This window comes from Megalops cyprinoides, chromosome 8, assembly GCF_013368585.1.
Source record: "Megalops cyprinoides isolate fMegCyp1 chromosome 8, fMegCyp1.pri, whole genome shotgun sequence".
NCBI classification, from domain to species: Eukaryota; Metazoa; Chordata; class Actinopteri; order Elopiformes; family Megalopidae; genus Megalops; species Megalops cyprinoides.
The window spans coordinates 27202177-27219299 of NC_050590.1; the positions used below are offsets into that span (position 1 = coordinate 27202177).

At 41.4% G+C, this 17123-nt stretch overlaps 1 protein-coding gene across 5 annotated transcripts in view; it reads left to right on the top strand.

The window, feature by feature from the left end:
* LOC118781776 (UPF0606 protein KIAA1549L-like) overlaps window positions 1-16847 on the top strand; it is a 54415-nt gene extending 37568 nt beyond the window's left edge. The window contains exons 11-22 of one of the 5 annotated variants that reach the window (XM_036534843.1): window positions 53-216; window positions 422-457; window positions 3800-3990; window positions 6934-7064; window positions 8085-8209; window positions 8720-8943; window positions 10814-10946; window positions 12610-12978; window positions 14631-14728; window positions 15059-15207; window positions 15617-15768; window positions 16440-16847. In XM_036534843.1, coding sequence (XP_036390736.1) covers window positions 53-216; window positions 422-457; window positions 3800-3990; window positions 6934-7064; window positions 8085-8209; window positions 8720-8943; window positions 10814-10946; window positions 12610-12978; window positions 14631-14728; window positions 15059-15207; window positions 15617-15768; window positions 16440-16724 — 2057 coding nt within the window. In that variant the 3' untranslated portion in view covers window positions 16725-16847. Of the gene's footprint in view, window positions 1-52; window positions 217-421; window positions 458-3799; window positions 3991-6933; window positions 7065-8066; window positions 8210-8719; window positions 8944-10813; window positions 10947-12609; window positions 12979-14630; window positions 14729-15058; window positions 15208-15616; window positions 15769-15969; window positions 16045-16439 lie in introns of all 5 variants that reach the window. The other 4 variants (XM_036534842.1, XM_036534839.1, XM_036534838.1 and 1 more) reach the window with 4 other exon arrangements.
* The last annotated feature ends 276 nt before the right edge of the window (window positions 16848-17123 follow it).

The window sequence follows — 17123 nt, forward strand, 5'->3', positions numbered from 1 at the left end:
CCCTTAACCTGTCAAAGCAGAGGTGTGATGCTGTGCTGTGGGTCTCTGACAGCTGTGGTGAAGGACCCGCCCAACAACCTGTGGATCATTGCTGCAGTGCTGGCACCCATTGGCGTGGTGACGGTCATCATCATTATCATCACTGCCGTACTGTGCAGGAAGAACAAAGGTGACTTCAAGGCAGATGCCATGGGGAACATTAACCCCCGAGCTAAGGTAAGCTGGATCACTGAGTCCTGGCAAGGAGCCCCTGGCTTTGGTGACGCTATGAAACACTCTTTTTGTGGCAGTTTTTGGATACCTGCGTTATATCTACATTTATAGTCCTTGTTTGCATCTGTGGCATGGAAAGACAAGTCAAGCAGCATTCTGAAAAGTTTCAGTTTCCTATGTAATGTGACTTAATTGTTTTCTCATTTAGACAGCATATCGGAGGGAGGCCAGTTATTACCACCAGGTACCGATTGAATTCCTTATGAATGAATGGATGTGGTTCTGGTTAAGGTGGTACATACTACCTTTGTTTCAAGTGTCTGAGAATGGCCAATGGATGCATTTTCATTCCAAAATATCAATCAGGCTCTAAACTCCAGACAAGGGGAGAAATCAATGGTAAATATTCTTTTTCACAGCTGTTCTGATCTGATAAGGCAGACACACAGACCAATCTTACTAGTTAGCGGAGTATGATACTAGCTTCAAAGCACTTCCATCACTTTTTGAATCTATGTCCTATTATAATTAGGTATTTTAATTTCAATGCACATTACAGTATATAACAGGAGGAAAATGAAATATTATACGCTATGTAATTTCAAATAAAATATCATTTGTGACATTTATCCAATAAAAACACATACTGTTAATTCCCATTGATCCAGATAACAAGCCTCTCTATAAGGCAGCAGGCCAAACATACATTACAGTGACTGTGTATGTCTGTAGAGGAGCAAGTTTATAATGTAGGTTGTAGGAAGAAGGCCAAATATTCTCTGAAGTATACATAAAAATAGGTTAGCAGGGCTGCCTGGTGAAAATGGGAGATATTGCAGTATAATCATTTCTGGTACATATTTCATAACATAACATACAGATTGCATGCCAGGATATTTTGGTTTGATGTACTCACTAGCTAATATACATGATATATAAATCTGAATTGCTTTGCTCCTTTGTACACTGACCCAGTTTGAGATATCCTTATGTGTAGGAAGTCTGAGCCTTGAGTTTGCAGTGTTTTCCATGTAATGTCTTGCACACTGTACAGTCAATGCCTGCATGATTCAGCAACATCTTACTGTTGATACTGTTTGCTGGAGAAATGCAATGTGAAATTTAGAGTTCAACTTGATGTAATACGTTTAAGTGCATGCGTGGGAATTGTGGTATGAGTGTTTCTGTGGGATTTCAATGTGTCAACATACCGTATTGGCTAAAAATAAGGTGGCCAAACCCCTCTTTTCCAAGAAGAGAATTTGAAACAAATAGAATAATATAATTTCAGCAAGCAATGAAATCCAGTATGCCACCAAAAATTGCCTTCATATTTTGCAGAAGAAATATTTTCCTTATCAGTTATAAAAAAGTGCCATGATGTTTGTCAGAATGTCTCATATGCAGTGGCATTGCCTGTTTGTTCAGTGATAGCTTTCTTTAACGTTGCTCCAGTCTGCCTCTGCATCCCAGCAACACTGTTCCATTATGGGATAGCAATGGCAAAACATAGACTGTGATTTATATGAGCCTCGTTTTTATGTATTTTTTAAGGTTTTGGAAAAGTCAATGCTGCTTTTCCGTTGATTTTTACTCAAGGAAAAGCAAGGAACAACAAATATGTTCATTTACTAGATGTGTATTTCCAGCCAATGCCAATGCCCAGTGTATCTATTTGGAGAGCATAGATAATGAATGCATGCTCTATCCACTGGCATCACTTTGGCTGATGGCACCTCCTTTTGACACCTTTTGCAGTTATGTTTTGGCTTATGTTACAGTCAGTTTTGGCTTGTCCTAAAATATAAGATGAGGTGTATTTTTTAAATGCATTCTAGATTTTAAAAAAATCACAACTTATTTGGGCCAATACGGTACTAATTCTTCTGTGACTGGCATGAGCATTTAACTAATTAACTGAATCTTTCATTGAAATTCAATTATGCTGTCTACTTTTATAATACAGTAGCTCTCCTCTTACATACCTTGCAAGCCAACATTAAAGGTTTCACAAAAGCGAGCTAATACTAATTACATGGAGAAGGCCTCCTGTATTATAATATATAGCATATTCTATAATGGAGCATTCTGAATTCAGATTCCCAGCAGCGAGTAAATTATCCAGCAAAAATTCAATTTAAAAATTTATTTATATCAGGTCAAAAAATTACAAAATTATTACAGTGAAGTGAGTATAAAATGCTAGAATTTCCTTTGAGAGGGCAGCCCAAGGTCCAGATGGGAAATGAATCAGTCACCTCAACATGCCCAGGGTGAATAACAAGCAGAGCAGAGGCCATGAGGAAGAGCAGACTACATTAACTATAGGTCCATTGCATCCAATTAACAGTCAAAGATAGACAAGAAAAGTCCCAGACCAGTCCTACTGTCTGCTTATATATCTCTGTGGATCTCCGTGAGTTCACCTAACCATAATTTTGTCTGTCTTTCTGTCAATCTGTTTAAAAAAGTGTGAGTATATCAGTGTGTTTATAGTGTGATGAGGCCAAGTAAACACTGGGAACACACAGGATCCCTTGCTGGACTGACTGAGGACCTTGTGCTAGGATGTGTATAGATTCTTCTCAGTGTGCTAGGGATGAGCAATCCCATTTGTCTTAACTATACTCATTCAGTGTCCAGGGACACAGGCATCATTTTTATTCCACCAGCAAGCTCGACATGAAACCCTTCTCTACTGAACAGAATGCTGAACAGTTTAGCGCCAGATATCAAGAACTCTTTACTCATGACAGGGATTTGAAAATACAGAACAATTCCAGACAGTATTCTCAGTCAGTGTTGTATAACTATGTGTGAAAATATGCTGCTTAGGGCAAGGTGAAGGTGACCTTCATCTGACAACTTTCACCTGATCAAAGGATTCTCTTTCTATTACTATACATAAGTGTATTCTTATTTTGAAATACACCACTGAATGATGTGAAGGTGAACCAGAGAAATGCATGTATTGATTTCCTTACCCCACTCAGCAGCAAACAGGCAACCATGTGTGACTGACGGTTTATGGCACTGTGTAAAGCTCCTGAATCATTTAGACAGTGTGTGTGTTTTTAAAGTCTCCTGTGGCCTGTGTGTTAGAAATACCAGCTGACAGACAGCTTCTATGCAGTAAGACAGGTACTACTGAGCTAACTCGGGGAGAATGTCTCCTCACTAGTTGGTTGCAGTGTTCACAAACTCAATCCAGTCCATTCTGAAATTGGAAGACACCATTTTTCTGACAGCAGACAAACCTTCAGTGTGTTTCATATATCTTTCAAAATTTTTAAACGAAACTGAAATGAAATTAGTTGTATTATACAGTCCCCAGTGTTAAGCATTGTATTTATAACAGCATATATATGTTTTCACCAATGTAGCAGAAATTGAGTATATGTCAATGCTAGGGCATATTGATCAAGAGCTTAAATTCAGTGGCAACTCACTGCAGCTGTGAAGGTGCAGTAAGGTATTTCATTTTGAAGTCTGTCTTCTTGATCTATTCTAGGCAACACTCTGATTCATAGAAAGTGATAGGTATCACTGTTGGCAGACATAGTCTGAAGATGTTATTTTTCCACAGCCCGTGCAAGGGTTTGACTACGCCAAACAGCACCTTGGCCAGCAAGGCGGTGATGAGGAGGCCCTCCCTGTAACCCAGGAAACTATGATCCTACCTCTCCCCATCCGGGATGCCCCCCTGGTGCAAGATAGGGGAATATACCAGGATGGGAGCACCTCCAAAAAGACCCTGTCCAGTGAGATCCGTAAAAGGTTAGTGCTGCTTGAGAAGTTCGCCCCGATGCCTCGTTTAGGATAAGGGCAAAGGCCAGGTTGTGACAGTTTGCAGTTTGCACAATCTTATTTCACCAACAGCCCTGTAGTGGGAATCAAGGCCTGATGTGCTCTGCTGCTCTTTAAAGACATGGAAGCCAGAGACATTTGAAAATGTCAAATATTATTAAACCACAGTTATTAAAGTGCTTCCATTCAGGTGGTGATGAAGTAGAGGTGAGGTTATTTGCAAAGGATTTCTGTGAAGGGTGGAGGCGTAGGGTGGGCAGATGTTAGAACTGAACACTGGATGCTGGTTGAGGTAGAAGTTGTTTTTTGGCAAACAGGCAAATTCAGAATTTTCAAAACAGGGTATGTAGTTTAAATCACATCAGTGAATAGTTTTTTTTCTGGACAGATGTCATAAAATACTTGATGCTGGGTACCTTTAACAACTTAATGGAAGTTTTACCAATTATTTCTCTTCATCTTGGATCAGATGTCTTACTTAAGATATTTATCTGGCCAGGAACAGTGTGCCAAGGTGAAACAGCAGCTTGGGACCGTTTGTCATTTCTGTTTAGGCAATATGTTAGCATATTACTAGTTTATATGGCTGAATTGTGTATTCTTCTTCTTTTTTCCAGATTAAAGCAGAATGGTAAATTAGCCTAAATGTTGCAAAAGAAAGTGTAAAAACCTGAAATGCTTTAGTGTAATAGATGAGAGAGTGAGTTGCTGATGCATGAGGATTCTGTAAAAGTAAGCAGGAAATATGCTTTGAAATGCATAACTGTGATTTGGCTAATCTATTGACCATGAAACCAAGGATCTAGTCTCTCCTACCTTGGAAATATCCTCTTTACCCCACCAAGGCAATGCTGTCTTATTTTGACTATGAAGTCTTATTTTGACTGCAGCTCACTACACTTAAATTATAACACAATTAAACAACTTGGACTCAGGCTGCAGCTATATTGTACCATGTATTCAGTGAATGGGTGCCATGTTACATATTCTCTAAACCTGTTACACAGGTGGATTTTTATTGGAGAGGCTGGGAGTTTAGAACATTATGTGCAGTTACACCTGCATCGTTACACATAGTATTCAGCCCTGTGGGTTTCAGGCTTAGTTTTCTTTTCACCAAACATTGCCAACATTTATTTTTGAATGAAGTTGATAGCAACTCAGCTGTTGTTTTTGTTTGGCTGTATGTAAAATGAATTATTCATGAAAAAGATTTATAGAAGCTTGTTTAGACAATGAAAGGTATATATATACGTATAGATATGACAATGCATTTGTCTCAATATACAAAAATACACAGAAATGTTGATTTTTCCATTAATCTAAAACTTTGTAAACTACTAATTACTGTGCCATTTTATTATTATAGAACGGGCTAAAAAAATCCCTTATTCTGTATTCTGTAATAACTCCAGAAATTTCTCTTCATGGGTAAATTTACATTTACCATCAGAATTTTGCCCTCAAACACACATCTTAATAAAACTTTAAATTTCTATGTTCATTATTATTTTGGGTGTGAATGAAATTTGATTAATGGAGTGAAGCAGATCTCCTTGGGTGCAACAATGAATTTTCTCTCAGTACTCTGCAGGCTTTAAGACCACTCTTTTCACCAAGACAAAACCTATAAACATGCAAATTAAACAATTGCAAAATAAATTAGCATACCACAAAGTGTCCTATTTTTAATTGCCTGCCATAATGCAGCTGCCACTTCTGTTCCTGAGCTGTGCAATCAAATACCAGTCAATATCTTACATCACCACAATAAATGTATCAATTATCTCTGGTACTATAATTTACTTGTTTTTACTATTCTGAATGTTTTTAGTGCTTTTGTCTCCATCAATGATAGATGAACTCTGGAGTTGCTGCCATTTGCCGCTATTGTTATGTGTCACAAAAGAGCGAGCCATCAATTACGCTCTTTGTTAATGCAAACTGCCAAACTTATTGCCAGGGCCACAAATGCAGAGCTTTGATGTTACTGCCATCCCTTCTAGCTGCAGTCTGATCATTAAAAAGCCTAGAATAAGGTGAGGATTATAATTGCAAAAGCAAACTGTAGTGAACATACAGTATTGGGTGCCTGTGTTTGTGTTGATCCTCTGCCAAGGGGAAGTTTAACACAAAGCTTGGAGAGAGCTTGGAGTGCTTAGAGTGGCTGAGCCTTGTGTGCTTGTGTGCCTGTGCTCTCTCCAGCATTTCTCAGAGCTGACATGGAGTTGGAGATACCCCTCCTCTTTGTGGCAGAGCTCTGTTTGTTCAAAGCCACAGGTTTACCAAAAACACATGAGCCTGGCTCACTGCCAGAACCTCATAATTCAAATGCAGTAGTTATGGATTTTGATGTGGATTGCTTGGATGCAGTACTGAAAAATGAAGCCTCCTCTGTCCTTCCCCACCTAGTAAATGCTGAGTTTACCAATCCCAGTCCTCCAGGTAATTTCTCTTGCACAGTACTTATCCAGGTTTTATTAAGCTATTGTACAACTAGAATGCATCCTGTAAAAATCTCCTAAAATATAGATAAACTGTACAGTATGTTGAATTTGCTGTGATGAAGTATATAGAATTTTCCTCTGCTATATGAGACAGAGGCATCCGCAAGTGAATATATTCCAATTCAGTATCCTCAGTATGAAAAAAGACAAGACCAAGTACATATTTGCACTTTATGATAATCAGCATGTGGTTGTCATTATTGTGAATCACCACATTGTTATTAGTAACAGAGTGGCACCTTGTCTGTATGGATACATGTCTTTATTTGACTTCTGTTAAGTCAAATAAAGACATGTAGACAGCACAGGTAAGCTGCAGGGGCACAGGGGCTAGGTGATGTAACTGCCAACTGGGGCCTGCATTCAGAGAACTTACTGCTGCTCCTGTTGCTATGGTTACCCGCAGCAGGTTGCCTAGTGAGGACGGCTCCGTCATCAGCAACGAATCAGGGAAGCTAAACTCCGGCAGGGGATCGTCGGTACAGAAAGTCCCAGCACAGCAGAAAATGACAAAAGAGGAGGCGCGCAAAAGGACTGGTGAGAGACAAGGCTTCACGTGCTCCTGTGAGAGACAAACTTGTCCCACTCTGCACTGTCCCATATCAGCAACATTCCCTCTCTAATACACCCAGCAACACATTTAAATTAAAGGTTGCTGCCCCATACCATTGTTCCATCCCTGTGTCCCCTCTTATCTGACTGTACTAATGCCCTGTACCTTTTTATAGCCAGGAAGCTATTCACTCAGCAGGAGAGTGAAGAAGGGCCTTATGAATATGCATGAGGCAGATTTTCTGCTGACGTGATAGAGTGTGTCATGGTGGGCCACAGTGTCTGGGGTGCAAGACAGTTACAGGCAGGCCGTCCCACAGGCTGTTTCCCTCTCTGTGACAGGAGAGAGGATGGGTTGTCTCACACATTATTCTGCAGGTTGCTCACACTGTGCTTGATGTGTGTTTTTTTAATGTGATTTTTTTATTGTTTGATCATGCATAGCATGTTTCACATTTGCTTTTTCAGGTATGAAATTTAGAGGTAGAATTGGTAAGAGTTTCATTATGTTTGTCCAAATTTAATCAAGTCTCCTTAAGGCAATTCTCTTGATTTTCCTTTTTCCAGCAAAACATTTCATTCGCTACCATGCTGTTTCACACAAAATACATTAATCATTGATGCTTTCTTACCTATACTGGTGCATGTGCTGTAGTTTGTTTCCCTAAGTAGATGTAATACATATCTCTTTTTACAAGTCTTCATATCACTGCTTGCTATCCTGATGTCCTTGATTCAAATGAAGCTGCTTCTAAAATGGTGATCAATTTGCTTTTGTTAAGTCTGAATAATCATACTTGAATACAGGGCCATAATGTCACAGGGACAGAAACTGAATAAGACAGATACTAGTGTCCTGTACAGGGGATGGGTGTCTGTGTGTATATGTATGTTGAGTGTATGTTGACATTGGTTCATTGAAGTGTAAATGGGTGGCTAAAACGTTTCAGTATGAAGCAGTTGGTGTTGCTACTCTCATTGACCCAGTGTCCGGGTCTTGGGCAGATCCCTACGACACCTCCTCTGGCTCCCTGCAGCTCATCTCCATCAAACCCATGGCTGCTCCACCCTGCTACTCACACCCAGCCTCCTCTGACCGCAGCCAGGACTCGGCCATCCTCAATGGAGAGGTGAGCTTGGGGGGGGGGGGGGTCCTGTTAAAGATTTACCCTGAATATCTGGAGACTGAGGAGTATGCTGTTCCTATCAGATGCTCATTAGACAGCACACTTTTCTGTTTTTTAGGACAAGCTGAACACACTGAACACAATGCTCTTTTGCGTGTCTGGCAACATTTTAGTCAATATGTACCGTCAGTATTTTCTTGCTGTGTAAAAAAATGTGGACAGGGTTTGGCTACAAGAGTGCATGCCACTTAAATAATAAATAAATAATAATGATAATAAAAATCCATAATAAAAGATCTAACTGCTTGTAGTGCCCAGTATAGACACGTATAATAGTATATAATTATTATGAAATATATATGAATTGACTGCCTATAATGAATAACATCACATTTGCCAAACGTAAGTTTAATGTTAGCAGCCCCTTGTTGTTGAAATTTGGAGTACATGAACAGTACATACAATGATTCTGTTCTATGGCTGAAAGCTTCTACCCCCTCTGCTCCCTTGCAGGTGAGCATGGCCCTGAAGCAGAAGTCAGACATAGAGCACTACAGGAACAAGCTACGGCTGAAGGCCAAGAGAAAGGGCTACTATGATTTCCCTGCCATTGAAACCAACAGCAAATCCTATGGCCTGCGGCAGAGGCATGGCCATGAAAACACTCAGCTGGAGCTCAACAAGGTGCTGGATCATGAAGAGGAGAGGGCCTCCACCTATGTCAAATCCAGGAGAAGGTGAGGGAGAAACTGCAGGTTTGTGTATGTCAGTGTACCTTTGGCATAATGGGTGTACAGTACACCATGCCCAGAAACATCATCTTAATTTTGGTTCAGTGTGTGCATGTCGGCAGAAATGACGATCAATGAAACTTTGGTGTAATGCATGTACAGTACATATCCACAGAAAAATAAGAGCACCTTTGGTGTAATGTGTGTGCTTGTCCATAGATGCACAAATGGAACTTTGGTTTGTTTGTGTCCATGTCCTCAGAGCCTACAGTGGTGGTGATGTGAACAGGGATTTGTCAGATAGTTTGGCAACTGTACAGTCCCCAGAATTGTTTAAAGTGGGTAGATTGTCCACAATATTCATCAAAATTGCGTAGCTTGTAAGAGGCTAATTACACTGACAGTCAACTGTTTTGATAGTGATGGGCTGTTTCTTTGTTTTCTGTCAGATGGAAATAATCAAATGAGGGTGTTTTGATAATCTTAGAATAAAAGGCAACTGACTGACAAAAGTATGTAAGACAGCTGTTTGTCAGAGTAATGTTTATTGGGACCAAAGTGATTATTAATGTCTCTAAACCTAATTCTCAAAATCTGATTAGGGACACTATGGGATGTAGATTTAGATCACTCAGGCTTGTCATTAGGTCTACAGAACATTTTAGTCTCATCCAGTAAGTTAAATTAGCATTAATTCAGTTAAGTTAAGTTAAATTAGTCTAACTGTACTGCATTGTGAATGTTCTGCTTTGCATAACAACAAGTACTTCAGGTGCTAAAGGGTAATATAGACTTTTAAATTCTTTTAAATGGTCTGTTGCTGTAAACGTTTTGACAGTGTGAGGGCTCCCTTTCTCATACGGCTCAATTGTCCTTTTTTCATTAGACTTACTGTGCTGTTCATCTTTGTGTAATTGTCTCATCATTTTTCCTAAAGAAAAACACGTTGCTTCCATTTAATCGCCTTAACTCCCTTCTGTGAAGGAGTCTATTTTGGCAGGTCCAGAGCTGACTGTTTTCCCATTAAAGTAATAAGCGGATTGTGTTCAGTGGCTCAGAGCATACGGAATGGGAATTGCTTTTGGGTCAGTTCTGTTCTGCACAACATCACTTCGTCATAGCTGCTGTTTTCTCAAAAGAAGAATGTCTTTTATTCATTAAACAAGCACGAAAGGACAGACAGAGGAAATTATTTACTTAAGAGACAAGTTCTGAGATGTGCTTTAAAACTTTTAAAGAATTTTCCCTTTCTCCCTGTTGAGTATGAAAAGAGCACCGAAATATGTGAATGTCGAGTTTTCGTGTTTTCCCTGTAGCTGATTACAGTCTCTCTGGAGGGTTTATAACAGCATGTTCACAGCTTGTTCCACACTCTGGCTTACTTCTGATTTACTGAGCCATGTACAGAGGGAGCTGGAAAGACAAGGATGAAAGCAAGAAGCTCTTTGTAAGACAGGCACAAACAAGAAAATACACACAGCAGCATGGCGGGATAGGGTTGAATATGTGTTTGTGTATTAACACAAGTAGTTAGTCTTGCATTCCTGAATTGTAAATGCTTATTTAAAACTTTGCTCATTGACTTCCATGTAGATACTGCAGTAGGTTACATTGCGTGTTTATTTTGCTGACACCCTTATCTGCTTATCCGTGGCCCATTCCACTATTCCTCACTGCTGCTCATTGAAGTTATAAATAGACATTTTGAGGCTTAATTAGAAACTCTATGCTTGGTGGAAAATGGTATGCTGGAGGGGCTACTCTGTAGTGGAAGGAATGTTTTGAATTCTGAATATGTTTCTGGATAGAATTTCACTGAGGTATGATGATGATGATGATGATGATGATGATGACAGTGACGACAACCTGATTCCAGACACTCTCAGATGGGAACCCCAGCATATCGGAGCCGGCAATCTTTGAACAGCCCCGGCCCGAGTGGAACTGAGATGGACCTGCTTGTCATGAGGGAGAGGACCCGGAGAGGGATCCGCAACAGCGGCTATGACGTGAGTTGTCGTCTGATCGCTCCCCAGTCATCACAGTGCTGCCAGGCACAGGGAGAAATCCAGAGGCAACTGCATGTGTGAAGATCCTGATAAAGCTTGTATTGATCTGAAAGGTCAAAGGCCAGTTTAGTAGAGTACTGGGTGGAACTGGACTTTTTTATTGGAATATGAGACCCTCATGCAATAACCTGAAATTAAAGTGTGGTGTGAAATACACTAAGGAAAAAGAAGCAGTAAATATTTTAGAGCTGAGTATTCATTTGGTGGTTTGTTTTGATTTATTATACATTTAAAGGGGTTTCTCAGTCTCTGAGTCTGGAAAATATTGCCACAATTCTGCTTTTAGAATACATAACGAATACCAGCTCAGATCTGGGAAGGGAAAAACTGTATGGTAGTTTTCTTTTTCAAGTTTCAGTTTCAAGACTTTTTCAGGTACCAGGTTCCAGCTTTCAACCTTCGAACCACATAGTTCAGCCCTATGTGATTGTTGTTGCATTCAGCTGTGCAACCTTGCAGGTACTGTGGCAGTTGTCTTTGGTGCCAGGAACAAGTGGTGTAGAGACTCAGCTGTGGTGTTGACAGTGGGAGCACATAGCTGGGGGCGAGATCACTGCAGATCCTCATCTCCGACTGTCCGTGTTGCAGGAGGGCTGATTAATGTGGCACGCTGTGCTTGGTCCCCAGGGGCTCTTCTCCACTCACACAGGAGGAAGGGCGCCAGCAGCTTGCACCAATTTATCACCGAGAGAGGGAGAGGGAGAGGGAGTGGGAGAAGGAGAGGGAGAGGGAGAGGTAGAGGTAGAGGGAGAGGGAGAGAAATACAGAAAGGCAGAGGGACCAAAAAAGACAGAGAATAAAACAAAGGGTGGAATAGATGCGAGACTCTGATCCTTCAACAATTTGCTGCAGAGCTTAATTACATTTCTCTTAATTTGCTGGATTATTCTCCCAAATATTTAATACTGGGCAAATGATAAATAACCAAAGTGCAGATGCAAAACTTTCCCCCGGTATTAAACCCTTCCTTACAGCCTTCTCCTCAGTAAATGAGCTCTAGGACCCTTTTTAAGTCCCCACCAGCTCTGGGCCTGAATGAAAATGTAGTCACATTCCTGATCATAAAGGGAGCTTGATTTTCTCTTCACAGTGTGCTGTGGAATAAAATGAAAGTAAACCATGGCAGGTCATGGGAGAAGCCTCCAGATGTCACAGTGGGTGAATGTGCTGGTTTATGGGTTATAGGACCCCAGGGCTGGCTATAGATTGGCTGTGAAATCCATCAGCCAGGTCTGTGTTTTCCAGTGAGGATCAACCTGAGTGCACTCTTGCTTTGACAGTGCCTTTTCAAAAAACTGTTCTGGAATGAGTAGAGATTACTATCAAATGGACTGTTTACCACCTATTTTTAGCAGAGTGGTGGCATCTCTGCATGTCTGTTTGAAAATTTCACCTTCATGAGTGTCAGTGATTTTCCATATAGTATAAGGACACACAGCATTTACATTTAAATGGGGAAAACCATTTACATTATAGCACAACATGTGTGCATGCATGGATGTGCGTGTGCTTGTGTGCGTGTATGTGTGTGTGTATTGGCGTGTGTGTGTGTGTGTGTGTGTGTGTGTGCGTGCGTGTGTGTGCCTGGATGTATGTATGTCAGACGGAGCCAGAGTTGATTGAAGAGACCAACGTGGATCGCCTTGTGAGTGCCAGGGGCTACATCACTGGGCAACAGGTCAAAGGTCATTCGGAGACGTCCACCCTGAGCTCGCAGCCCTCCATCGATGAGGTGCGGCAGCAGATGCACCTGCTCCTGGAGGAGGCCTTCAGCCTGGCCTCAGCCGGCCACTCCACGGGCGGATGCCACCAGCACCACCACCTTCATCATGGCCCCTGCAGCCCGGGACAGCCAATCCCGTACTCCGAGGTGGTGACCAGCGCCCCCGGGACCATGAGCAGGCCCCGGGGTGGGCTGCAGTGGGTGCCGGCCTACGGACCGGACATGTACCAGTGCAGCCCACCCAAGCCTGTGAGTTCATTTAAGCTTTGTGTAATTTCCTTTTCTCTTTAATGCTGGGCTTTAACAAATAAACCTGTAATTAAATGAATGCACATTGTGCTTCACCAGGCTTCAGTAGAGGCCATCATGTTATGTCAGGACAATGAGCTGGATTTCTGCTGACCTGACTGAGTTGTATGTGCACCGCTGTAACACCAGCCAACATGGGCGTCAATTTATTGTGCTCAAATGCTGCCGATCACAGAGCATCATTAGAGAGAAACTTTAATGCCATCACCTGCCTACCATATGTGTATTTTTATGAGGAAAGCTTACATCCAAAATGACATGCGCATTAGCTTGTTAGTGTATGATGGAGGAATACATCCTGATGCTTAAGCTTTTATTATTCTTTTTGCACATATGGATATTGACTATAAGTGGATCTGATGTGTAGTATGGGAGGCAAAGGTTTGTTTGTTTACTTCAATGTACTGTTGATGATATGAGAAGACTACTGTGGTTACTTTATGAAGAATTAGTACTGCAAATCTCACTTCTCTGTGGTGCACAAAACAAATGAAATTTACACCCTTACACAGTAACTGTTTGTGCAGTCTTTACTAACACCAATGTAGGCCTGACTTGAGATTTCTAGCTTACACATTCTATCTACACATACAACCCCTTTATGACCTCATTTACACTTACGACTGCTTGGTCCACTCCACATCAAATTTTACATCACCATGCAGTCTTAATCTCAAAGTTGATCTAACCTTGGGTTTATGCTAGTTTGCTTTCCTGGTACCCCCACATTATATTCTAAATCATAAACCATTGTTAACCCTTTTTTAAATCCCCTTTCATTTTTTAATCTTGTCCTAGTATTAGAGTGGCACTACCTTCTCAACCTCCATTTCTTTCTCTCTCGGGTAGTCTGATATTTTGACATAAATTCTCAACTAGCACATGTCTCTGCCCAAGTCATCCTGAACTGACCACTTAGGCAAACTATTCAGAGCCATCTTAATTGTCACATTCAAACTAGTATTTGAATAAACAAATGATATGCACTAGCTGGAAAAGTGCACTGTATTAAAAGCCCCAGCAGGAGATGATGACATCAGTGAATGTCCTGAACTTGTCTCTGAACTGTGCCAGCCTAAGGTCATATCTGGGGCTGGACAGCATGCTGTTGGCCTTGGTTTAGTCTGAAAATGCCCCCAGCTGGCCTCAGGTATGGCTCATGTATAGCTCATGTCCTTGCGAAGGCAGGTCAGTGGAAATCAAGCTTTGGACTCCTGAGGTCCAACCACCAGATGGAAAACTGCTGTTGTATTTTTGAGTACTTTCACAGTACTTTTCCTTGGAAAAAATCCAGCTGTATGAATGGGTTATGAATGTGTGAGATGTAAAAAAGTAAGCCTTGTAAGTTGCCCTGGATAAACAAATAAATGATCATAATATAATATCCCACTCATTCTGTGTCTTGATTGACGTTTTTAAGGCTCTCAAACCTGTGAGTCATTTCCTTGGGCTTATTTGTTTTTCCTGTTTCATAAGAACCTCATTACCCTCAGGCTGGTGAGGCTACCATTCACTCTGTGTACCAGTTGGGCTTTATATAGACAGAACATAGAGTACTAACCAGTGTATTTTGTCTCCTTTTGTGTCTCTAGGCTTTCAGGTTCACCCAGCTGCCTGATATGGCTATGGGCTCCCCACCGCCCCCCATACCACCCAGAACGGGACCCCATTCTGGGCCGTCTCTGAGACGGTAGGGTCTTAACTGATTGCTCATGTGTCTTTTGTAGACTCAATGCTAACCTTAATGGTCCTCGGTGAGATGTTGTTTGCCTCTCTGTGCAGAGTTGTTTCATGCAAATCTCACAATCATGCTCCAAAATAATATTGTTTTAGACTCAAGTCCTGTATAAACTGGAATTTTAAAACAGTTCAATAAAAGTGTCATGAATATCAATGACCATTTTTAGGCATTGTGCCATTTTGCTGTTGCTTCCATGCAACAACACAAGGTGCTTCTGCCACCTAGTGGAAAATGCAGAGTAAGACAGTGCCAGACACTGCAATTTCTTGCTTTCCTTAGCTCCACATCTGACATTGGCCCTAAAGCCCGGACCTCAGAGTCTTCAGTCCCTGACACACAGAGTCAGCTCGACAGTGACCCTTATGTGCCACTCACCCGACTGCCCCTCCCTGCTGTCACTGCAGACCAGTCCATGCCACACTACTCAGGTAAGCTTAGCTCTGCTCAAGTTGTCTGTGACGATGTTTGTCTTTGTGCCGAGCAAAGACCTTATTCTGCTTAGCACAATAACAGACAACAGAGATACCCGCTGGTGAATCAAGATTTGGTAATGAAAAACCTAATGTTTTGACTGCATTGTGGAAGCATTCAAACATTGTTACTACTGTATATGTTGTGTTTAGCATAGGTATGTACTGACTTGGAGTGTTTCCCCATGTTTTAGAGCAGTGAAGCGCACAGGTGTATTGGATTATCTCATAAAGATTCACTTCAGCATTTACACTCATTTAATTGAATGGATCAGTTTAAAGTGAGCTGGGACGGGAGGCCAGAAACATTTGATGGGAGGTCAGACACATTCCTCTGATTGGCTGATCACATTGTCGTTCTACTCAGGAAACCCAATAACAGCAGTGTATGCCATACCAGCCAACCGGTCTGGCTACTCTGGCTACTTCGCCCCTACGCCCCCGTCCTCCTATAGGAGCCCGTCCTGGATGTCCTACCCACCAGAGCCAGACGACCTCCCTCACCAGTGGGCTGACTCTGTAAGCCCACCCTCATTTCATACTCATTTACTTTTTACACTGTTTCTCCTTTAAATGAGTAGGGGGGCATTCCCTCCAGTGGGCCCCATGATGCCCCTTTGATTTGCCCTCTGCACTAGCATCCTTGTTTGATTGGAATGTTTTTTTTCCTGTTTGTCTGCTTGTTTCAACCAAATGCCTTCATGCAGTGTCTTTTTACAGAACCAGTGTCATTTAGAAACCATTTGCTGAACTGAATTTATCGGTGGCGTTGAGTGGACACAGCAAAATACCAGGGTAGTTGAGCACATTTCTTAAATGAACATAATACGTTTTCTTTTCTGAGTCTGTTATTGTAACTGTAACTGACGATCACGCACATTTCATGCTCAGATGAAAAGTCATTGCAAAGCTCCAATTTTGTGTTTGTATTGAGAGCCCATTTTATGATTGTGAAATACTGATTTTTTTGTTATTGTGAGTATTGTCAAAGTTTGCTTTTTATGTGTTTTGTTAAAGAATTTAAACCATTCATTTAAGTATATGAAACACCAGCGCTAGAAAAAAAATATCCCCGCATATGGGATGACTATGATTGTAGTGGAAAAACAACAGCATTTGTCTGTGTTGTCCTGCTTTTTCAGAAATGCAGTGTGATGTAGTAGTGATGCTTGCATCAATTTCTCTTCCAGGTACCCCTGCCGGGGTATGCGGAGGCCTTCCCTCATCCTCGTTACCCACAGAGCAGCCCCATCATGCTGCCCTGGCAGTACAGCCAGGCCTCATCTGTGCATGGCATCCTGGACCAACCCCCTACGCCCTCCACTGTCACCTCCCAGCAGAGCCTGACGGATGCCGGTGATATCTCCGGCACCTCCCTCAGCAAGATCACCACTTCTGCCCTGGTCAAGGCCATCCGAGAGGAGGTGGCAAAGCTGGCCAAGAAGCAGTCGGACATGTTCGAGTTTCAGGTCTAGCACCCCCCAGGGACATGGAGGCCAAAATATATATTTTTATGTACTCTTGACATTGAAGCCAGGACTCTACCAAGCTGGACAAAGCCACAAAACTGCTTTTTTGATGTCTGTTATTAAGATTGAAACTGTGTTTTTTGTTTATGAAAAAAGTTTGCTGGATTGTATTTGTTCATGATTTTATTTATTTTACAATGAAAAGCAAACTTTCATTCCAAGCTGTCTTTTCATTTCAGATTCGATGTTGTTTTGTGTTTCATTATGCCTCTGTTACATTGTAGATTACTTGTTGAGAGGCTGAATCTAACAAATTATCATTACTTCTAATCTTTTAAAAGTAGCATTGTTGTTCAACGCAAGACTGTAAACTCATTATGCATTAACTAAAGGTGAATGAGAAAA